Raw genomic sequence first — 22,444 nt, 5'->3', positions numbered from 1 at the left:
GCGGAGGCGCGGCCCCACTCACCTCCTCAGGAGCGCGGGGCGGCCACAGCTGCCGGCGGGGGCAGAGGGAGAGAGCGCGGCGGCGGCGGCACTCAGGCCCCGAGGCGGCGGCGGCGGCAGCCCCTGCTGCCTGCGCTGCTCGGCGGGGCCGGGCCTGGGCGGGGCCGGACGTGAGCGCACTTCCGCGGGGCGCCGCCATGGCGGGTGAGGGCGGCCGGGGGGGGTCTGCGCCGGGCCCGGGGCGGCGGGCAGCCGGAGCTCGGGCCTGGGTGCTTCCTCATAACGAGCCGGGGGTCTGTGCCCGTCGTGCACTGCCAGCCCGCCGGCCGGCAGGGTCAGTTCCGACGGTCATGGCGTAATCGCTGAGGTGGTTTCTTACCGCCCGGCGCCGCGGTAGCGTTTGTGGAGTCTCCCTCTCTGGAGATGTTCAAGACCCGCCTGGACGCTGTCCTGTGCAGGCTGCTGTAGGTGACCCTGCTTCGGCAGGAGGGTTGGACCAGATGACCCACAGAGGTCCCTTCCAGCCCCCGCCATCCTGTGATTCTGCTTGGCTGAAGGCAGCGTGCCGGCGTTTCGGTAACAACGCGATTTGCTTTGATTGCCCGGAAATTCGGGTTCGTGACTGAAGACAGCGTAAACTCCGTTTTACTCTGCTCAGTATTGCTTTAATCAAAGCAAGGAACTCATTTACACGAGCAGCTGCTAGGCGGCACGCTGGTTTGTTTCTGTATGCTTGAAATCACTTGGATTTCTGTATTTTCTCATCTAGCAAAAAGTCCTCCTGATGGTACTCCAAGAAGACCTGTTTTATCTGTCAGTGCAAGAAGAATCAAAGATAACGCAGCAGACTGGCACAATTTAATGATGAAATGGGAGAGACTGAATGATAGTGGATTTACTGCGGCAAACAAAATCGTCAACGTGAAGATCAGTGAGCAGTAAGTATGTTAATACATACAAGTAAAGGCAGCGTAAAGATTGCCTTTACTGAGAAATTAATCCGTTTTCTTCACTAGAAAGTTCTTCTGGGAGATGGGGGACAGAACATGTCAGAGCAGATAAACCAGCGCTTGGATCAAACTCAGCAGTTGCACTTTTTTTTGCGTAAACTATTTATGTTCAAATCATAAATGTCTCGTAAAGATTAAAATAATCTCATAAAGTAATGATATTTGCACGAAATGGAAAATCTTTATTATACAGTCAAGCATAACATATTTAAAATACTTACATAATTTACAAAGTTATAATCTAATCCTATAGATCTCAGCCCCTGTGAGTTCCCTTACTCTCTTGCATATTTATGCTGAGGCCAGTATTACCTAATTTCACTAAAGTCAAAATGTCATCAGATTTTAAGAAAGAATCAGTTATTTATGTAGAGAAAAAAGTTACAACAGTGAAAATTTAAAAAAACAACAACAACAACAAACCAAACCACTTTGCTAGAGCTGTTATCTTCATGCTGTAAAGAAAAACTTATAACTAAAAAGGTTTTGAGAAGAAACTTTTCTGGAGTCCTGGTAGCTGAACAGGGTTTGTCTGACAGGGTTCTGACAGGCACAAGCGCAGGAATATTTTGCTGTGATGGTGTCAGATGTCGCTTTTGCTCTCTAGCAATTCCCTCTCCCCTGTCTGAGTTTAGGGCTTCTGTGGGAAAGTCAGCAAGACGGGGTCTGTGTCTGCATATCAGCTGCTCTGGGCTCACAGTTAAATGTCCTGGCTTAAATTGTGCATGAAGGCGAGTTTGTGGTGATGCACCAGAAGGTCAGCTGGAGCAGCTGAAGCCTGGGCATACCTTGTCCGTTATGAGAGTATAACCTCCAACACAGGGGTGAGGTAAAGTGGGAAGAGGTGTTATCTTAATACCTGCAAATGTTTTTTCAAGCACGTGCTCTAAGGTAGAGTCCTTCTGTGTTCCTCTGAAGATTATGATACCAGCCCCAACTGCTCGCGTGGCTAGCTATGTCTCTTACTATTTTTATTTAGGAATTCTCGTGAACAGCCTGTGAGAGAGAGATTTTGTAGGATCAGACCACACGGGTTTTAAATCTGCACAGCTCAAGTAAGCCTGTATGCAGTTGCTTACTCTGCCTTGCGTTTCTATTTTAGATTTCAAGACAACAAACTGGAGATAGCATGTGATAACAGTGCCACAGAATCTGAAAAGCCAACTCCGAAATACAATAAAGAACTGGACAATTGCTGTGCAGAACTACTTGAGACCTTAAAGCAAATGGTAATGCTCGTTTTTCAGTCTTAGTCAATATGAATCAATTCCACGTGTGTTCAAGTATGATATAAGGAAATGTCCTCAAGTATTTGTTGTAAATGAATTCTAAGATTCTAAACAGAAGATTGGGATATTTATTCATAGTTCTTTGGCTTCAAACCTAAGTGATCATAAATCCAGTGTGCACCATTTATTTGCTTGGTTGGTGAATTTGAAAGTTGGTTTTACATCTGCCTTCTGCTTTTAATTCTACTCCTCGCTTTATAAAGTGGTCTTCTGAATGTGAGTCATACAAAAAGTGCATTCTAAAACTGCACCTCTCTTCTGTTTTCTCATCCTGAATATTCCCTCTGTTTAGAACAAAACAAACAACAAAGCATAAAGCAGTGCTTTACTTGCCATCATATCCTTGCAGCTATCTTTGATCAGACATAATGCAGTTTTATTTTTAGTCTGCCTACCTGCAGTTCGCGTGCACAACTCCTCCTCTAGAGAGTAGAATAAGAGAATTATTGTGTAACCCACCTTTTTTCTGGATGCATTGCTAGAAATTAATGTCACCTGTCAGTTTGACAGGAAACAAAAAGATATTTTTTTTTGCCTGATACTGTAATTTAAAATTCTTACTGAAAAGAACTTTCACAGCCTTCTGCCATAGTAGAGGCCCATGTAAAAGATTATAGAATAGTTTGGGTTAGAAGGGACCTTTAAAGGCCATCTAGTCCAACGCCCCTGCAGTGAGCAGGGACATCTTCAACTCGATCAGGTTGCTCAAAGCCCCATCCAACCTGGCCTTGAATGGTTCCGGCGATGGAGCATCTACCGGCCCTCTGGGCAACCCATTCCAGTGTTTCACCACCCTCCTTGTAAAAAAATTCTTCCTTATATCCAGTCTAAATCTACCCTCCTTTAGTTTAAAACCATTACTCCTTGTCCTGTCACAACAGGCCCTGCTAAAAAGCCTGTCCCCATCTTTCTTATAAGCCCTCTTCAGGTACTGGAAGGCTGCTCTAAGGTCTCCCCGGAGCCTTCTCTTCTCCAGGCTGAACAACCCCAACTCTCTCATCCTTTCCTCATAGGAGGAGTGCTCCAGCTCTCTGATCATCTTTATGGCCCTCCTCTGACCTCCAGCAGGTCCATGTCTTTCCTGTGCAGGGGGCTCTACAGCTGGACGCTGGACTCCAGGTGGGGTCTCACCAGAGCAGAGCAAAGGGGCAGAATCACCTCCCTCAGCCTGCTGGCCACGCTTCTCTGGATGCAGCCCAGGATATGGTTGGCTGTCTGAGCTGTGAGCGCACGTTGTTGGCTCATGTCCAGCTTTTCATCCACCAGTACCCCCAAGTCCTTCTCGGCAGGGCTGCTCTCAATCCCCTCATCCCCCAGCCTGTACTGATAGCACGGGTTGCCCCGACCCAGGTGCAGGACCCTGCACTCGCAAACTTGTTGAGGGTGCACTCGATCACACTGTCCATGTCATTGATGAAGATACTGAACAGCATCGGTCCCAAAATGAACCACTGAGGGCCACCACTTGTTACCGATCTCCATCTGGACATCGAACCGTTGACCACTACCTCCTGGATGTGACCATCCAACGAATTCCTCGGAACCAAACAGTCCACCCGTAAAATCCCTATCTCTCCAATTTAGAGAGAAGGATGTTGTGGGGGACCATGTCAAAGGCCTTACAGAAGACCAGATAGACATATCTTTAGCTCTTCCCTTGCCAATGATGTAGTCAGTAACTCTGTTAAAGATAGATATAAGATTTTATAGATATGATAGATGTATTTTTTTATGTAGACACAATACCAGTCCAGTGTTTAGAGTGAAGTAGGAAAGCAGATAGGTTTTTCTCAAATTTTGTTCTGTGGCAAAAAGTAGCAGTAATTTTTTTTTTTTCTTTTTTTTTCCCTGAGGTAGTTTTGTATACAGACTACTAAGTGTGCTGATGCAATTTTTTATTACTCCAGAGTAATAGGAGTCTAAGCAGCCAGTGTTAGATTGGATACTAAACATAGCTACTACAGACATACTTTATTTTTCATTCCCTAGGAGTTTGTACCAGCTTACAAGTTTATAGAAATATCTGTATTTTAGCTTTTTGACTTACAAAAACTGCCTGCAAGCTCCATTTTGTTGTAAATATTAGTCGCCATCAGTAGTGCACAGTCAGGTGCAAACAAAGGAAGTGGATGGAATGACCTGTTTTTCGAAGCAAGCTGTTAGATCAGCCTAGATACATTGTCAGTTGTAGCTTGAGCTGCTTTTCTCACCTGCCGCTGGTCTTTTGAAATCAAATTTAAGTCATCTTGACATAATAATGTAAGAAAGCGTGTGTTTATAGGGCTTGCATCACACTTGTTCACAGACAGTCTGATGTTTTTCCCCAATACTAAATTGCTATAGGAAAAACCCAGAGAGAGGTGAAAAAAATGAGTGCTTTAATATATAGCCACATGGGGGAAACATAAGAATTACGCAAAATCAGAGTCAGTAAGTCATATCTACAGTGTTCATAATTTTAGGGTATCTCATATTAAATACATATATAAATTCCAGCTTTGATTCCTGTTTGGAGTCCAGAAAAGTGAGTTAGAAAGGTTAAGACTAAATCGTCTTCAGAAATAGTGTGTTTTTAAAAAATGTTTAAGAATATAGTAGCCTGATGTTCATTCACATTACATGTTCATGATTTTCAGACAAAAATACAACTGAAAATGGAAAAGCTTACTTCGACTACTAAAGCAATCTGTGACTTGGAAACGTTCCACTGTGGAGCTGGGAATTGCACAGCACCCTTCTTTCATACATGGCCCACACCATACTTCTGTAAGTAAAATATTGATTATCTTAGCTAATTGCATTGTGTCATTGATGTCATCGAATTAAGGACTGGAAAAGAAACCCTTTTATCTGGATGTCTTGCCTTAGAGACAGAGCGAGCCTGTCTGTCTCCTTTGTAATTGACTGATCAATAAACACGTGAATGCACCACTTGGTGTAGCGTTACTGCTGCTGACAGCTTGTATGAATTGCCAGGCGTGTCTGACACACAACAATTACAGCGTAAAACAAAGCTTGTCAGCAGCTTACAGTGTCCGAGCTGCCACAGCCGTATCCTTTGTAGAGAGACATACTTGCAGCTTGGTAGTGTTAAGCCATAGGCTTAACTGGCTTGACTTGTTACTTGATGCTGAAATGAAATCCTTGAATGCAAAGAAGCAGCTATGCCTCGGTTAACTGTCATGCAGCCAAAGAAAAATTCCTCTGATCTCAATGTCAGTCAAGACAAGTAAAGAAATGTTCAGTTACCATTAATATCAATCCTTTTAGCATTCACTGGATGGCAGAAGGCACTGCCTCCCAACTGGTATTACCACAGTTTTAAAAAAAATTCAAGAGAAGCCTGATTCACTCCACAAAGAAGGCAGTTAAATTTGCAGGCAAAGTCACACCTTTGTGAAGCCCTGCTTTACTTTATTACCACAAGTTGGAGGGAATTTTATGTGTTAGTTTCTGCCAGCTTAAAAGGGTAAGAATGACAAAGACAACTGCTGTCAAAATGCTCGCTGTGACTGAGTCATTTAGTGACACTCTCTACTCCATGAAAGTCTAAATTCTCCTGAAAGTAGTAGTAGTTCAGGCTAAGTCAGAAATGCGAGATCAGTGTCTCTTTAAAAGTGATTTCTGTGGTTATTTTTTAAAGTCAAACAATTAAAGATTATTACATAGATACATTTTAAACCCCCTACCATTATTACTAACATAACTTGTAACTATTAATTTTTACATTACACACTCTAGTTTCGGTCTGTTGTTTTGTTGTACCATTATTTTTCACTATTGGTATCACTCATTGGTGATCACACATCATGGAAGTGCCTGACTGCATGTGAGGGCATCCTTTAGATCAGCTGAAATCAACAGTGACTCTAAAACGTGAAGCTTGTATTTCAGGATAGCATTACCAAATTTTAAAATAAAATTTCAGTTATTTGAAAGAATAGGTATAATTGATAATTTTACAGTGGGTCCTGAGAATCACTACCACTGCTTATTCTAGAATGAAACGGGGATTCATGTCAAAATCACAAGTGTAGAAAATATATTGAACAGCTGAGGAGATTGTTTAATGGTTTATATTCTAGTGTACAAACATTATGAATGCTATAAAAAACAAAATGTCTAAACGTGGGGAGTAGTTTATGTAAGGCAGGGGTTTTTAATGATCAGCTTATTACAAGTGTAATGTAACTTTCAGAGAATTGCTGAAATGTTCTGGTCAATGTGCTTGGTTTTCCAACCCATTTCAGATGAGGTTTCTCTGAAGCTCTCTGAAATGTACAGGAAGGAACTACAACTCAAGCAAACAATTGTACAAGAAATTGCTCATTCTGCTGACCAGGATCTGATGATGGTCTATTTATCATCATGGTTGTACCAGCCTTATATTGAGAACAGCAGCAAACTACTGCTTGAAGCCATGCTGCTGGAAACAGGACACAGACAGTGCTAGCATTTCAAATGTCACATGGATTGCTTCTAATGATGCTTACATGAAACTGAAATGGCAAGTTGCAAGGCTTACCAAGTAAGTTGAATTTTTGTAAAACTTATTAAAAATATTTTTTGCTATTTGTATTTATTATTTTGTCTCAGCTGGTACTCCTTTTTCTTTATGTGAGAACCTGGGTTTTGTTGCTTTATCCATTTTAAGTGCAATAGAGAGGCTCCAGGTAGGAGGCCAAGTCCTGTATAATCAAAAAGAGGTCAGCACTACTTGGTGGTCTGGGGGGATTCAGTGCACACGGACACCTACAGCCAAGAACTTAACTACTGTCCAAGTCTCGGCAGTCTAAAATACCTACGTTGTCCCTTTCACCATAGAAATTCAGCACTTCTTGATCTTTCATGGGGGTATTTGTGCATGACTTGACAGATGTAGTGCTTTTGTACTTGCTTTATAAATGGGGAAAAGGCAATGAAAGCACAAAAGGCAGGATCCGAAAGGATCCACATAGTTTGGTATGTGGTTCTGAAATGCTGTCGCAGACGCTAGTACAAATTGTGGCTTGGTTTTGGTTATAGTGTGGTTAGGTACGTCACCCTCAAAGAGTGATCCAAGCCTGTCCTAGCACGCTGGGAAGGCTTAGTACAACTCACCATTCCAGAGTCACTGTATGAAAAGCTCTTGTCTCTTTTAATTCATTGTAACTTTTTTCTTTTTGAGATGTTTCATGAAGTGTCTGTGGAATAAAAACAAGACCTGCTTCAGTCACGTCCTTATCCCTGTGTTGTTTGCTCCCTGTCACAGGGCTCAGTGAGTTTTTCCTTGGATTACTGCTGCTGACGTCAAGTGGGTCTGGTCTGAAGGTGTGCCCCCTCTGTTTTTGATCAGCAGTTCACATGACAAGAATCAGTGGCTCAGATTCTTGCTTTTCTTTTTCATGCTGTTTTCTTGGAAAAGAGAGCAAACCACGTGTTCAGGAGAAGCAGTTAATGCAAAAGCTGAATGCTGAAGTGGAATTCAGTACCCTTGTTTGCTTTGACTCCTAAAGGTGTAATAATCGCTAGCGTACCGTTCTGTCAGACCTGGGCAGCTTGGAGAAGCTGCAATGCTTACCCAGCCTGTAATAACTGTTAGCTGCTATTGCAAATTAGCACTTCTCAGAAAAGTGTATTACAGCGTGGAAACTACGCAGCTGTGTCATCACATTTTTAGTTAAACCCCTAACACGTAGCGAATTCAGGCCTTCTGCTTACTTCATTATGATTAATAATCTAAATTCCTCCTACTTACTGATTGCGTGTATGATCTGCTCCTATATAAACTGTTGATGTGGAGCTCCGATTTCACACAATTACATAGTGTTTCCAAGTGCTGTTGACTTACTGTTGTACCCTGACAGATGTTTACCCTTGATTCTCCTTGAAACAACTGTTTGAACTAAAAGACAGTAACACGAAATGCCCACTGCTATGAAATGACCATAATGGCTGTGGTTTGACACCAGAAAAATCTGATTAAAACACTGAGAGATTCTGGAACAAATTTCTGGCGGAAGGAGGGTCATTTAACTAGTTCGAAGCTGAAACCCCACAAGCTTGGTAAGGGAAATAGTACATGAGTTGCCTGCGATAACAGAATGCAGACATGAATTGGAAAAGTTTTCTCGATATGTTGCTCTGTTCAACAGTGAGGTTGTTTCTGACAGCTTAACAGGGTTCTATTCTTACCCCAAATTTCTACCGTCTAAAAAGAAATTCTGCTGTAGCTCAAGAAGAATACAATTGGTTATGAAAAGCTTTGTTGTGTTTTATTATTCTTCTGTGGCAAGTGTTCCGCCAAGTTTAACCGCCACCTCAATTTATCCGGGTAGGGCGAGACCCTTGTCACTATGGAAACACCTTCATACTTGAAAATTGTTTTCCAAGGAGGAAAGGTTGGTTCACTTATAGAACTGTTCTTTTAAGATGAGAGTGGGTGTATTGTATTTCCCAGCATGTGCAAATCAATAGGGAAGGCAGAATTGAAGCAAATTTTCATTTTCTGCACAGGTGTAAATTGTGGTTTGTTCTTGTTTGTTAGAGGAAAGAAGCTCTTCAGGAAGGAGTGTTCATATTCACAGACCCCCTTGCTCGTTGACTGCTGTCAGACGCAGGAAGATTACTGCAAAATCGTTGCAGAGATGTTTTGTCATTATAGCTCCAAGCAGTTGATTGTTGTATTTTAAGTCCTCAGATATAGTTATTAGACTGTTGGTACAAAAGTGTAATAAAAAATTGCCCACTGCAATCAAAGGCTGTGAAAGACCAGCAGAACATTGCTTTGTATGGTATCTTTATTGATAAGGTAAGCCTGGATCCTCTGACCATTACCACCTCATAAAAAAAAGGGGGAAAAAAAACCCCGAACCAAAAACTACACCATAAACCCAACCACCAGACAGGACCTCACTAACATGTGATGACATCTTTCACATCCACACATGAAATGCAGTGTTTTGGCTAATCAAATTAATCTTCTATGTAGGTAACCAGGAAAAAAATCCAGAATAATGACCAAAAAAAATTCAAGCCCAGCTATGTCAAAGAGTAGAGCAGATCGTTTCATCTCTGAAATTGTCCTCTCTCGTTTAGATTCAATTTTAGTTTAAGTTTTTCCTCAGTAACATAGACCATGAAAAATTAGTGTTCACACTTAAGAACAGTTCTGCATGTTACAGGTCCTGTTAGCCAATTTGTCCAGCTATCTCAGTAGCCTCATGTATTTAGCAATGAGGTGACACACATTGCAAAGATATGTTACCAGTTTTCAGTAACGTCTACAATCGCTCAGGAACAAAATAAAGAGACTGGCCATTTCAGGCTGTTCTTTTTCACCTCCTAAGCTTCTTGAAAGACAAGACAGTGCCCTGGACAGGAAGCTTCTAGGAGGTCTCCACAAAAATATTATCATCTAAGCAACATACTGAAGGTATGACAAAAATATAAGATAGCAGTAGATAGGCAATTTGGTAAGTTTTCTGTCTGCACAGAGACATGGGGATTATAGTCAAGGATACCTTTTTATTATGATTAAGTATCACAGAGTAGTGTGGAGCTACTAGGAAGGTCAAAGCTTCAAACTGATAAAGGATGCATCATCTGAAAGAAAAAAAAAGTACAAGAAATACAAGTCTAAGAAAAATAGACCATCACAGACTAAGGTAAGAAAAGAATCTGGTGTCTGCTTAAGGAAAATCAGATCACTGCTTACACACCTTCCCATTTCTGTCTAAGTAACAGCAATTTTTAAAGGTGTGGCTGAACATCAGACCAGCACACTTGAATACATTTCCAACAGTTCAGTACAAATCAGATCTTGTTTGAGGCTATTTTTGTCTCTAACTCAGTGGATGCTTATTTAAGCAAGGATCAGCTTGGCTGTCACACTGTTCTCGGAATGCACAAGTGTGGATTATATTTAAAACTGCCCGTTTTTCCAGGCAGATTTATGCGCATCAAGTCTAGATGCTAATGAATATCAAGCTAGTGCACATCAAGAAAGCGCAATAACAAAGTGTTTTGTAATCTCAATGGCACAGAAAAGGCACATTTTTAATATAGTTTTTATTCTACCCATATACAGCTTGCCAGTACACAGCACATCACTGCTGAACCGCAGTACAACTTACTGCATTTTTAGATCGCTAGAGAGAAGAGGAATTATGTAACAAAAGGGCATAGTGCAACAGTTTTAGGGTTGACAGATTTCCACTCCCCCCCCACCCCCAACATATAAAGCAAATAGAACGATGTTAATTCTAGAATTTTTGGTTGCAATGCTGCTAGATTCATATAAACATAAGTTATAAAAAGTACAGGGCATAGAAACAGTTTACAAATAAGTTAAATTTCAATTATTTCAGTATTCACATTAGAAAAATATACATTTTATAGAGTCTTTTCCAGAAGAAAACATACATAGTTTTCTAATTTATGGCTCCAATTCACTTTGCGAGAGCAAAATATCTTCACTTTGGCCATTTGCTTCCATTGCCAGTAATGCTTCCACAGTTTCCAAAGGTATCCCCTCAGGTGTGCGAATGTGCATTGTAGTACCATTGGAATCGGTTACAATAACGATGCCTTCTGCCTGAGACAAAACGGCAGTATCTGGGTGAGACAGGATAAGCCCATCTGAAGTCTGAATAAAAATCTGTTCATGTCCCTGAGACAAAAAATCATGGCTCTCATCAGTAATCTCAAAGGCTACAGTTTCATCTACAGTAACTGTATTCTCCAGCTCTTGTGGTTCCTCTGTCCCACAAGGAAACTCATTCATGTCCTTAAAAGAGTTTTCATGGCTCACATGGGCAGACAGGGAGGCTTCCTGGACGGGGTTCGGGTGTGACTCAGCCTGAGCACTGTGCGGGTAGCTTATTGGCACAATGTTTGCCGAAAAAACTTTTTCAAGTTCCTGCATCTCATCAGTCATATCAGCCTTATGAAGTTGTTCGGAATGTTCTTTAATTGCAAAATTACAGTTTTCTTCTTGCGGTTTCTGATCTTCCTGATTGTGACCATTTGGTAAGTTAGTGTTCTGACTGCCCACCGCACTCTCTGACGCAGAGTTGGAAAGTTCAGGAGCTGCCAGTCCACCTGCCGTATTCTCACTCACAAAGTGTGCCTGAACTAATCCAGGGGAGCCACCTGCTTCAAGAGGCAACACAACTTCAGCATGTAGCAGAGATGCGTCACCTGCCATATGTGGTCCCTGTATGTTCACAGGTTGACAATACTCCATGCTCATTTTCACAGCCTGGGAGAAGGTACCTGAATTTTCAGCATCAATTCTAACTCTTGAATCAACAAGTGAGTTATGTTCCTCTGCTGTTGGTGATGTACTTCCAGTTGTGCAGCAAGTGATATGTCTGTCTTCTGAAAGCAGGATTTCTCCATTTAATGGATTAAAACCTGAAAAGGTGAAAGAAATACCATTTTGTTGGGCAATCTAATACTGCATGTCCAGAAAAATTACTTTTCAGCAGTAATTTTCCAGGAAAAGCTAGACTACTTCCCTGCTTTCTTCCCCCAAATTAGCAAACCTGAAGCGCCTTACAAGAGTTTCATAGCACTTCCCAATGAGAAAGCCAGTATAAAAATACATAAGGAATTTTTGGATAGTGAAATATTGTTGAATATTTCCATACCAAGGAAACTTAGATTAGAAGCAACGTTTTTTTTCCTAATCCTGAAAACAACCTAGGCTGAAAGTCAAACTCAATTTTTTCCATCTGGCATACAGCTGGTAACACTGAAAGACAAAGAATATACCAGGCACAAAGCTGTCAGCTGCTCATCCCCATTATCGTTAATAAACTGACAGAAGCATTTAAACTTTGATAAAGTTTCTGTGGATAATCAAGCTCATCCTGGACTCAGACATGTCATCAAGTTACTGCACTTTCGCCCTGTGACAGGAAAGGTAAAAAGCACTGGAAATGTAGTGTATGTTACCAGTCATCTGACCCGGACCAAGAGCCAGGTCACAAACCCAGCAGGCAGCTGAACAGTAACTACCAAGCTGCAGTAGCATGAGCTGCCAGGTTTTATGAGTGACCATCAAAAGACACAAGTAGGCTGTGGAGTGGTTGTTATGAAAGATACCACTGCATAACAAGAGGCCTATCACTGCAGAAGGGACCACTTTTATCTTTTCATACTGCAGACTAGCAAAAGCCCTACTAGCAGGTGCAAGTGAAATGAAATTTTAAAAACTCATAGCCCAGAAGAAAATTGTAATACAGCAAGAAATAAGCACGGTCATGCAGAGAGCCTTTCAGAGAAAGAAAAACAGACTAAGCGGGAAAACAAAAACACAACCATTGACAGAAAGAAGTGCAAAGGGCAAAAGCAAAGCAGCTTACAGCAACATCAACAAAAGGTATTTACACAGCAAGAGGATGGTACTGATACACACATCTCCCTAGAGATGGGTAAGGGCTGGAATCTCACAACAGCGATCATAATGCCTCCGAATTACTGCAACACTTTCGCACAAAGACCAGGGGAGTTTGGGGAAATTACAGGGTGTACCCATCTCACTTTTGCTTTCTAATCCACTGTTACCCTGCCAATCTGAGGGGCAGGGGGAATAAAGGCCAAGATGGGATAAAAAGAAAGGCAACCACCCAAAGACTGTGGTGCTGAACGGTGCCTCAGTTCCAGTCTTCGGGTCCCGCATGTCCCCTGGGGCATGGGACAGCCTGCACCAGCTCTCCCCCTCCCCCAGGACCCACAAAGCTCTGACGACTCTGCTGTTGTGGCCTGCTGGGGCCAAGAGGAAGGACGCGCACACTGCTCCCTCTTCCTCTGCTCTCCCTCTGCCCCCTCTGCTCAAAGGCCTGCACCATCTCCACTACAGGGACAGGGCGGACAGAAGCGTTTGGGAAGCACACGGCAGAGGATGGTACTATGCTCACAGTACTGCAGCAGTATCAATAACCGGATTATCATGCATTCAGAATTGAGCTACTGCTGCAGTCTGCATCATCCGCAACTTTTTCCCTCCCGATGAGGCCTTTCCAGTTAAACAGCTGCTTTTGAAGGACCTGGGAAGCAAGTTAAGAAATGAAGCCTTAACACAAAAACCACAGTAGCTTGAAGAACAAAGATTTGTTCAGCTCCTCCACGAACAGGACAGAATTGGAAAATCTGAAGAGGTTACCATCTTTTTCAAACAGCGTACACAAATTCCCACTCTTTTCTTTCACTTCATCTTGACTGGCATAAGCATTATTCACATTCTCCATAACGTCTTCTAACTTGGTCCTTTTGGCTGATGGCAACAGTTCCTCCCCTGAGCTCTGTCAATACAAGAGATAATTAACTGGCTGCCACCATAACAGCTGACAATATTGGAAAAGATCACAAACTAACCGTGGGCAGTGAACTGACACTCTCCTTGAAAACAGGATTTTATGCTACAGTTTTCCTAAAAGGTCAGGATTTAAGCACAGCCCTCACACTTCACAAAAATGCCACCGATTACTTTCAGTGTTTGGTTGAAACAATCTGCCTTTGCTTCAACAGACCAGCTTCTCTCTGAGCCTTTGTGATTAGCTGTACAGCATGAAACCTGCTACAAGGTCTCTCTCCGGCTTCAGTAAAGGGGTGTGAACAGCCTGTTTGGTAAATGAAGAAAGACTGATCAGCTCTTTAAATTTAACCACCGGCAGAAAATGGAAAAGCACTAGTCTTACTTATCCACTGCCAGAAACAACTCTGGATTAAATAAAAAGTAGAACAGTTAAAGGGACAGACCGCAGCGATGTGACTTTCAAGAACAGCAAACATGGCTCCCTGCTACAGCTGTAAAGAGACTAAATCTGGTCACCTGACTTGTTAGAAAGAAAGGAACTGTTCTGCGGCACCTCTGCCAACCGCCAATTAGCAGAGCAACCACTTCTCCAACGTCTGAGCCTGCTGTAGGTTAGCCAATCTACTCCAGCACAAGTTACTGGAATCTGAGGGTCCTTCTCACTGTGGGCCCCTTGTTTACTAGTGCCTCAACAAAATTCTTTCTTCCTTGTATCATGAGATTACCGGTTAGCCTTTGAGATTCTGTCCTGAATGGTACCAAGTGTGTTCACAAAGTACATCTTTAGCGTGCTAGTTCATATGCTCTGCTACGATACCACAGTACAGAGTACTTCTTTAAGTATTTCCAAACTCCAAACACCATGAAAGCCTTACTTTAACATGAGTCAGATAATACTAGTATGATTTTATAAGGAATAATTATCTGTTTTAACAAGGTTTAATTTGTCTTAGTTTCATTTTTAATTTTTACAAAGGTATTCCATACCTCAGGTAACCGTTTTTGTCCCAGTATCTCCACAGGCACTTGCTCACTAACCATTTTAGTTACACATAGTGAACAAGAGTCTACACCTTGCGTCTTTCGTTCTCCAGTGAGTATTTCTGTAATTCCTAGTGATTCAGCAACCTTTAAAAAACAGTTGTAGGAAAAAAGTAAAAGTTAGTCTCTCCAATCTGAATACATAAATGCTGAAATACTGATTTGTTCTCTTGAAGCTGAACTAGAACTACACAGGGTCTAATCTGACAATCGTCACAGACTCCCATGTTTTCTACTACTCTCCATATTAATAGAACACGACCTTCACTGAAGGTGAGTATTAACAGGCAAACTCAAAAGAATTAGGAGTACAATGGTTTTATATAGAATCCAGAGACAGTTAGCAGAGTTTAATAAAGAACACTGTCAAGGCTCTCCATTATTTAAAAAACATTTAAGTCTTCCTGTTCAAAAGTATCTCTTAATAGTTAAGGATCCCCTCCCCCCCTTCCATTCCTGTGCTTCATCCTCATGTAGGTGTGCTCCTACACAACTTCTCAAGGCTGGGTTGGGTTTTTTTCATTTGCTTGCTTGGGGTTTTGGTTTGGGTTTGGTGTGGGGGTTTTTGTTTGGTTTTTTTGGGTTTCCTTTTGGGGGGCGTGTTGGGGTTTTTTTGTTCTTGTTTTGTTTTTAAGAGCATAATTCTATATTAAGAAGGCACATTAGAACTGAAGTGAAGCAAGAAAGGTTCCATTTTGGGACTGCCAGTATCAATGGCATCCTTTTACTTGGTGTAACTTCAAGTTGCCTCCAAAGGGAAAACATCAGTGTTAATCACAAAATAGCCAGATGAGCACACAGTAATTGTAGAAAATTTTTTAGTACGTACAGTGAACATCATGATTTATTCTGAAAAATAAATATTTAACCACTCCTACCAACCTATACGAGACTTCATTTTTTAAACCAGGATTATTATAAGAACCAAAATCTTATCTCCACCATCCCTACTCCGAGTTTTCCAGTATGCTCCCCTCTCATAGTAGTTTTAAGTTCAGTGCTGATGTACCTTAATGAGCACATCGTTTAGAAATTTTGTTGGAGGTAGTATATAAAATAGTGCTTGCACTACTGGAAACAGAGAAGGGAAAACCAAAAATATGTTATGTAGAAAGAGCTGTTTTATTCTAAGCAAGGGGAACATAGATTGATAGGATAAACGGACCCACATAAAAACAAACAAACAAAAAAACCCCCACAACTAGAAAACCAAACCAACATTGTCTTTCTAGATGCAGCTGCAGAAACAATGAATCTGAAGAGTCACTGAAATAATAGTTCACAGTTTTATTAATGAATTCTCTACCTTTCATATTTGTTAGTATGACTGTGAACTGCATAAATGCAGTTAGTTTATCCTTACTTTGCAGTGAAACCACTTATCCCTTTAAATCAAGGCCGCTCATTTTAAATCTAGACCCCTCCTTCCTAATCAAACACCAAGATGTACTTTGATTAGCAGTTAATGCTAAGTAGACCTTGCAGTAACATGCAGCTTCATACAACCCTAGACACACAAGACAAATGTGAGTGCTGCTAGAATTTTTTTTTTTTGTATTTCTAGTTGTATCTACTTCCATAAACTAGAATTGTAGTTTTATACTTAATTTCTTTTTCTCTTTGGTTAGTTGTTGAATTTTTCACGATAATGTCTATTTTTGCTCATCAAAAAACATGTTTTCTTCAAATAACTTTCCCAGCATGACAAAGCTTATCAGAGAAAAATAAAAATGCAAAGCATCTAAAATAAATAAAACAAACAAAAAAATCACAGTTCCAAATAGAGTGCTTTATTACCTTAGCATCTTTTATTTCAACGGGCTGCTGGCAACTCAGCAAATCAGAATTACTGAGGTGATCATAAGCCATTTTCTTTACCATACTATGCAAGTCTTCAAATTCCCTGTACACATCTGGGAAGTAAGCTTTGGCTGGATACCCTTTTTCAACCTAGAAATAAGAGGAGAAAAATAGGGTTTGTTTCCCCTCCCTGTATTTTAAAAACAATTAAATTAAAACCTGTCTGTTTGTTTTGTTCAGCATTTTAAAAACAGAAGCGTTCAAGTCAAAAGACTATGGAATATTCAAAAATGCCACTGAACCAGGCAGCAAAAAGCAAGTCTTTCCATCAAGAGACCTACCAGAGTTTTGCCTGTGTAAGACTGAGGTGATGTGTAGAAGATCTACATTCTGCACAATTCTAATTTAGGAAATTCAGATGCATCTCTAAAGGAACCTTTTTATGTATACTAATGGAAGCCTCCCTAAAATAGTTTAGCATTTTAACATAAAAAAAACTCACCTTCATCAACAGAAATTCATATACTGTAACAAGCTTTGTAAGACGTGGGAGAGCCAGCTCCATTAAGTCTTCATTATTGCATTGTTGTATTAGCTGTCAAAAGCCGGAATGAGTTTATTAGAGCAAAGCAGCCTACAGAGGTTATGCATCCCACATTCCGAACATAAAATTCCACTACTTTTTTTGAAAGATACACTGTATGTTTAAGCAGCTTTGAGAATAGATGCAAATGTAACACCAAAAGAGGAGATAAATTAGAAAACCTCTAAACAGTTACCACCCATGTACAGACAAAACTCAGTCCCACAAATGTTGCCAATTCATAGAAAGAGCAGCAACATCAGTAGATTTAGTAGCCATAAAGGATCTTCCATAACACACAGGAAACAAACAAAAAAATGTGTTAGTTGCATGGATTTTAATCCCCATTCTATCTTCCCCCAAGAGCTTCTTTGTTCATTGGTTGGTTGTTTTTTTTTTTCAATGTTGCCCAACTTCAGTTATTTCTTTTTACTGTGTTGGAGGAGATACATAATAGTAGCTAGTAACTGTCCTTCTCCAGAAAAAGGATAGCAAGAGGATATCTACATGTCAAAAATCCCTCTACAGACTGAGTTCCCATTTTCCCTTTGTCCAGTGTTCTGCTGGAAGTACTTTTTCCTTAAAAGACAACTTAGTATTTTCTTCTTAGAAGATGCCTTAGGCTTTCATCTTGTCAGTAAACAAGGATGTAAAAAAAAAAATAAAGAAGAGAGAAAATCAATCGTTTTGAAAATGATTTCTTGAAAATAAGTGATCAAAAAAAAAAAAAGGGCAGGGGGAAGATACTTGTGAAGTAATTGCAGAAGAGAACCATACCTCTTTTAACCTAGCTTTTCTTCTGAATACATTGTGCTCTGCTGACACACTACCTAGTGACTTTGAAGGGGACTGACCAGGTCTGCTAAGCCTTCCAGAACACCTAGATCTTCCACCCATCCTTGGTCGACCACGTCTCTTTGGTCGTCTGGGTCTTCCAGGTCCTTTTGGTGTTATGGGTCCCCGGTGCCCTGAACTGGTTTCATTTTGTTGTTCTGCCAACAAGTGTCTGCCTTCTGCAGACTTACAAGTCTTAATTAAAAGAAAGAGAAAAGTATTTATTCACCATTCTAAACAGTGTTTTGAGGAAGACAATTTATAATAAGGTTCTTCATCTATGCAAACGATAGATAACATATTAAATAAATGCAAGGCTGGATACAAGCATAACTGCAAAGAAAGTTGTGGAATAAATCCAACACATTAGTAAGACCACTACTTCTGCAACACATGTATGCTGTAATTTGCAAAGTTAGCATATTTGATTCAAAAAATGTCATACAAAGATTAAAGGAACACAATTAAAGAGCTGTTTTATGTCAGTTAAATATGTTTAATATTTTTGAAGTAAAATATGACCTCTTCAAATAAAGAGGCTGTAGAAGTAATTAGCAGTAAAACAGCCCAATGAAAAATCTGGATTTTATTATAACTATGTCAAAGCATGAAGACTTTATATGAAAAACAAAAACTCTGAACAGCCATGAACAGTGACAAGCCCAGTTACTACAAATCAAAATGCACTGCCCAGTTTCCACATCTCAAACTCACTAGTCTTCCCTAAGAACACAGCTAAGAAGTAGCTTCTGTTATTAGACCACATGGCAAACTCAAAGTATTTTCTATTAAGTTACCATTGCGATTTCAATGCAAAATTTTTTTACTGATCAAAGCAGCAACTTCTTACTGAACATGTCTTGTCTTCTTTTCCAAGTTAGAATTTCTAAGAATGTCCTAGAATTTTTTAACAGAGGAGTTACAACAGTACTGACGTGTACCAGGCTTCTTTTCATCATCAGTACATTTTTATCCTGATGTTCAGTAGCTCCCTGCTGTTCTAGTGATTAGGAAAGCTCTAAAAAGGGAAAATTTATGTCAGTTCTACCCAGGGATTAAATCACTAAATTAGTTCTAAATGTGACATAAGGACTAGGTTGAGTATGGGGATCTTTATTACCTTCCAGTCTGCATCAATGTACCAGTTTTAATGATCCTGCTATTCTTTCTCGAAAGTATTTACCTGGTCAAAAACCGTAACAAATCAGTAAGTCAAAAGTGCAAATTTGTAGAATCTGTATTTGCTAGTTAAAAGTAGCAGCTACAACAGCAAACGAGGAGTCAGCAGTATTACATACGAGACTGACTGAAATTTTTCTAAATTCCCATCATCCGGGGTAAAACAAGTGCTGCGCAGGGAAGTAACAACTACATAATGATACAGAGAGCAGACCTCAGTATTCTGCATTCTCTTTTTCCACAGATGATAGGAGAGTGTAGAGGATGGGGGAGGTTTGTTAACTGCACTGGCATCCTAAGCTGTACATTTTCACGTTTCTGAGAATAACTTCACATTCACAAATGGAGTAATAAATGTGACACTGCTACATATAAACGAGTATTTTTTCCTAGACAGCAACTGTACTAGCTCTTGCTGCAACATGTTAGAGTCATTTTAATACTAAAAGAGAACCTTTACTTTGAAGTGACCAGCTTAAAACATCACAGAAAAAAACATATGTGGCTAAAGCAGCTTCCAACTCAGAGTCAAGTTTCACCAACGCTTGGTTTGCAGGGGTAGCTAAGCCACACTTTCAAAACTTGCTCTAGGAAAAGCTGCGGTCCACTGTTGCATTCCGAACAAGTGTCATCACAGAAAAACCTCTATTTCAGTAACAGAAACTGATAAAGCAGATGATGTCTTGCTGTCCGTCATGCTAAAGCTGTAACTGAACACCACAGTATTCTTACCCTAATGCAGAGAAGGACGCTATTTACGCATTTTCAAGCCGAAAACCGTATGTAAGAAACCCAGTAACAAACGAACACTCGGTGAACTTTCTACATGCCTGTGCAAGAATACTATTCCTGCAACACTGCAAGAGACAGTAATTTCATTTTTAAAGCACTCCAATGGGAAGTTTGTTTAATTTCGGGTATCAGTGGGATATTTCTGAGCAGCACGAGACTATGCTGCTACAAAACTGCCACTCTACTTTCCACAGAACTGACAGCTTTTCTAAGTCACACACTTTACCTGTTCTCCAGCCTTTGAATCAACAGTTTCTTCCAGATTGGTAGCTAGTGCATTTTCATTATTTAAAGTGACAGCAGCTGAATCCAAATGTGCTGGACTCATCGTTTCCTCTGTGATTCCACAGGCACTGTCCACAAATATACTTCCATTAGGCTTATTTAAAGGTATTTTTTGAGGTGCACACTCCAGCTGTCCATGGCCTGGGTTAAGCTTATAATGTCTTGCTAATCCTCCTTTTCCTATATAGGATTTTTCACAAGTCTGACATTTAAACATTTTGGGTTTCAGATTATAATTTGAAGAACTGAATAACGCATCCTTTCCCTTCACCTTTCCTTCTTCATCATCTTCTATACTCAGCTCAGAATAGTCATCAGAATCAGACTGATGACCATCAGCCAAATCCTCCATTTTAATGAACTTATAATCTTTAGCTTTGTATTTTGGGGGGCGTGAAATCCGTCCGGAGCGAGTTTTCACTTTCAAGGATTTTTTTAACTTGTCATCTTTTTGGTTCTTTTCAAGGCATGGTACCAGAGTATTTGCTGAGCTTGCTGCAGCCATGGTACTATTTGGAGACCTCATAGCCGACACTGTGGCACGTGTAGCTTTCTGTCCATTTAGCATCTTAGATGTGGGAATCTTGTTCACAGACACTGATTCATGAGATGGTAAAGGTCTCTGCATAAGCAACTGAATTGGAGACTCGGAAGAACTATGCAGGAATAGCTGCTGCTGCTCAGTTCCTGTAACAGGCTGTATCCTAATTATCTGGGGATTAATAATGTCAAGTCCCGGTACGCTAGAATTTCTACCAACCGACTGACTCAGCATTATAGTTTTGGACTGGATTGGTGCCAACGATGGCATTGGCCGTTCAGTTTCCTTCATCTGTCCTGGCTGAACTTGGACACAAATGGCTTCCAGCTGCTTTTGTGGAAAAAAGGAAGAGTTGAGATTACACAAACATAGAATTTATAAATAAAGACAATACTTATCAAGACGATACACATGTGCCCTTAAAGCAAGCACAGAGAAACCAACGCACATCATTAGTTTTCTATTTTAATGCATCAAAGCACAGATTTAACATCAAAGCACAGGCTCCCTTCCTTCAAGCTACAGGCTTTCCTGCGCATTTACCGATGTGACTGCTGTTCAGCTAAAGCACGTACAGTTTGCTCTTCGGCCACGCCAGAGCACTGCTTCCTGCGAGCGGGCCTGTTCTGGAACAGCAGAGTCAGCGCCATCACCAAGGCAGATCCGTAACCTTCAGCAACTCGGACGCAGAGCTACAGCCTGCCGAGTGACACGGGCCCAACACCAGACCCGGGACACGCTGCGGTAAGCGCTCAGATCAGGAAAACCTTTGCGACGATGATGAAGAGCAGCGGTGTGTTATTACTCCTTCCCCTCACGGCCTCCCCTCCTCAGCTGGAAGCAACTACTCGACCACCCTGGCACCCCAAACCGTGGGCTGAAAGCCCAGGTCCTGTCACCTTCGGCGAGGGGGGCCCACGTCGCTGCGAAACACCTCTGCCAAGCGGTCTGAGCTGCACGCGTGGCGGGGGCCCAAACACTGACCCCGGCAGCTCGCACCCACAGCCGCCCGCGGAATTGTTCCACACCGCGCTGAAAGCTCTGTCTTCCAGCTGCGAGACCCGAGTGGGAGCGAGGAGGGAAGGGGAAAGAGCAGCATCCCCCGCTTCCAGCCCCCCCGGCGGATCCCGCCGCCCGCCGGGCGCCGCAGGCTCCCTCCCCGCCCGCCCGCCCGCGGTTACCTTCTGCGGGAGGAGGCGGGCAGCCGCCGCGGACCTGCCCTGCTGCAGGGCGACCTGCCGGGCCGCGCTCCGCAGCTGCAGCGCGGCGTTCTGCACGGCGCCCGCCCCCGGGCAGGGCTCCGGCTGCTCCTGGGCCTCGCCGACTTGCTCGGTGACCTGCCGGAGCTCGGCGGGGGCCGGCGGCGCGGCGGCCTGCAGCCCCGGGCTCTCGGCGGCGGCCAGCAGCTGCTCCAGCAGCCGCCGCTGCTCCTCGGCGCTCAGCCGCGCCCCCTCCACCAGGCTCCCGTCCGCCTGCAGGTACAGCACGGTGCCGGCCAGGCTCTGCGCCAGCTCCTCCGTCACCTCTAGCAGCTCCGGGCCGGCGGGCCCCGCCGCGCCCCAACCCTCCCCCTCCGCCACGCCGAGGGGAGCCCAGCAGGCGGCGGCCGCCTCTCCGGGGGGCTCGTCTTCAGCGGGAGGGGGGGGAGGCGGCGGCGCCTCGGCGCCCCCCTCCTCGGGAGCCGCCATCTTGGCAGGCGTCAGGGGGCGGGAGCTGCATCTGCTCCCCCCCTCCCCCCCCGGGGAGGTCTCGGAGGCGCGGGGCGAAGCGAGGGGCACCGGCGGCACG

At 42.4% G+C, this 22,444-nt stretch overlaps 3 protein-coding genes across 8 annotated transcripts in view; 1 reads left to right on the top strand and 2 right to left on the bottom strand.

Annotated features, from left to right (window-relative positions):
* Nucleotides 1–144, bottom strand: part of TECPR2 (tectonin beta-propeller repeat containing 2) — a 44,741-nt gene extending 44,597 nt beyond the window's left edge. Inside the window, exon 1 of the mRNA XM_075426578.1 lies at nucleotides 23–144. The gene's annotated coding sequence lies outside the window, so the exon portion shown is untranslated. The remainder of the gene's footprint in view (nucleotides 1–22) is intronic.
* On the top strand, nucleotides 145–9,058 carry CINP (cyclin dependent kinase 2 interacting protein). Of its 5 annotated transcripts, none has more exons than XM_075426584.1 (6): nucleotides 145–204; nucleotides 770–938; nucleotides 2,113–2,239; nucleotides 4,936–5,065; nucleotides 6,550–6,827; nucleotides 8,826–9,058. In XM_075426584.1, exons 1-5 carry the CDS (start codon nucleotides 198–200, stop codon nucleotides 6,750–6,752), a joined length of 636 nt encoding a protein of 211 aa, XP_075282699.1. In that variant the 5' UTR covers nucleotides 145–197; the 3' UTR covers nucleotides 6,753–6,827; nucleotides 8,826–9,058. The 5 variants fall into 5 exon arrangements, with proteins under 5 accessions (XP_075282699.1, XP_075282696.1, XP_075282698.1 ...); XM_075426581.1 differs by lacking the exon at nucleotides 145–204 and adding an exon at nucleotides 472–576; XM_075426583.1 differs by lacking the exons at nucleotides 145–204; nucleotides 8,826–9,058 and adding exons at nucleotides 472–576; nucleotides 7,551–8,814.
* A 92-nt stretch (nucleotides 9,059–9,150) lies between these two features.
* Nucleotides 9,151–22,438, bottom strand: ZNF839 (zinc finger protein 839). Of its 2 annotated transcripts, none has more exons than XM_075426575.1 (8): nucleotides 21,838–22,438; nucleotides 20,057–20,986; nucleotides 17,803–18,054; nucleotides 16,945–17,037; nucleotides 16,440–16,592; nucleotides 14,589–14,729; nucleotides 13,449–13,587; nucleotides 9,151–11,695 (listed from the first exon to the last, which is right to left on the bottom strand). In XM_075426575.1, the coding sequence occupies exons 1-8, from the start codon at nucleotides 22,342–22,344 to the stop codon at nucleotides 10,716–10,718; spliced, it is 3,195 nt and encodes a 1,064-aa protein (XP_075282690.1). In that variant the 5' UTR covers nucleotides 22,345–22,438; the 3' UTR covers nucleotides 9,151–10,715. The 2 variants fall into 2 exon arrangements, with proteins under 2 accessions (XP_075282690.1, XP_075282688.1); XM_075426573.1 differs by having other exon boundaries at nucleotides 20,057–20,983; nucleotides 21,838–22,420.
* Between the last annotated feature and the right edge of the window lie 6 nt (nucleotides 22,439–22,444).

This window comes from Opisthocomus hoazin, chromosome 7 (assembly GCF_030867145.1).
Source record: "Opisthocomus hoazin isolate bOpiHoa1 chromosome 7, bOpiHoa1.hap1, whole genome shotgun sequence".
Classification (NCBI taxonomy): domain Eukaryota; kingdom Metazoa; phylum Chordata; class Aves; order Opisthocomiformes; family Opisthocomidae; genus Opisthocomus; species Opisthocomus hoazin.
This window is presented reverse-complemented; position numbering and strand designations above follow the sequence as displayed.

Coding starts and splice junctions, on each gene's coding strand:
- CINP (XM_075426581.1), top strand. CDS start 501: ATGACCCACAGAGGTCCCTTCCAGCCCCCGCCATCCTGTGATTCTGCT. Junction 2,240..4,935: donor TTGAGACCTTAAAGCAAATG/GTAATGCTCGTT, acceptor CATGATTTTCAG/ACAAAAATACAACTGAAAAT. Junction 5,066..6,549: donor ATGGCCCACACCATACTTCT/GTAAGTAAAATA, acceptor AACCCATTTCAG/ATGAGGTTTCTCTGAAGCTC.
- ZNF839 (XM_075426575.1), bottom strand. CDS start 22,344: ATGGCGGCTCCCGAGGAGGGGGGCGCCGAGGCGCCGCCGCCTCCCCCC. Junction 17,038..17,802: donor GAAAAGCTAGGTTAAAAGAG/GTATGGTTCTCT, acceptor GGCTTTTGACAG/CTAATACAACAATGCAATAA. Junction 13,588..14,588: donor GACAAAAACGGTTACCTGAG/GTATGGAATACC, acceptor TTGTATTGACAG/AGCTCAGGGGAGGAACTGTT.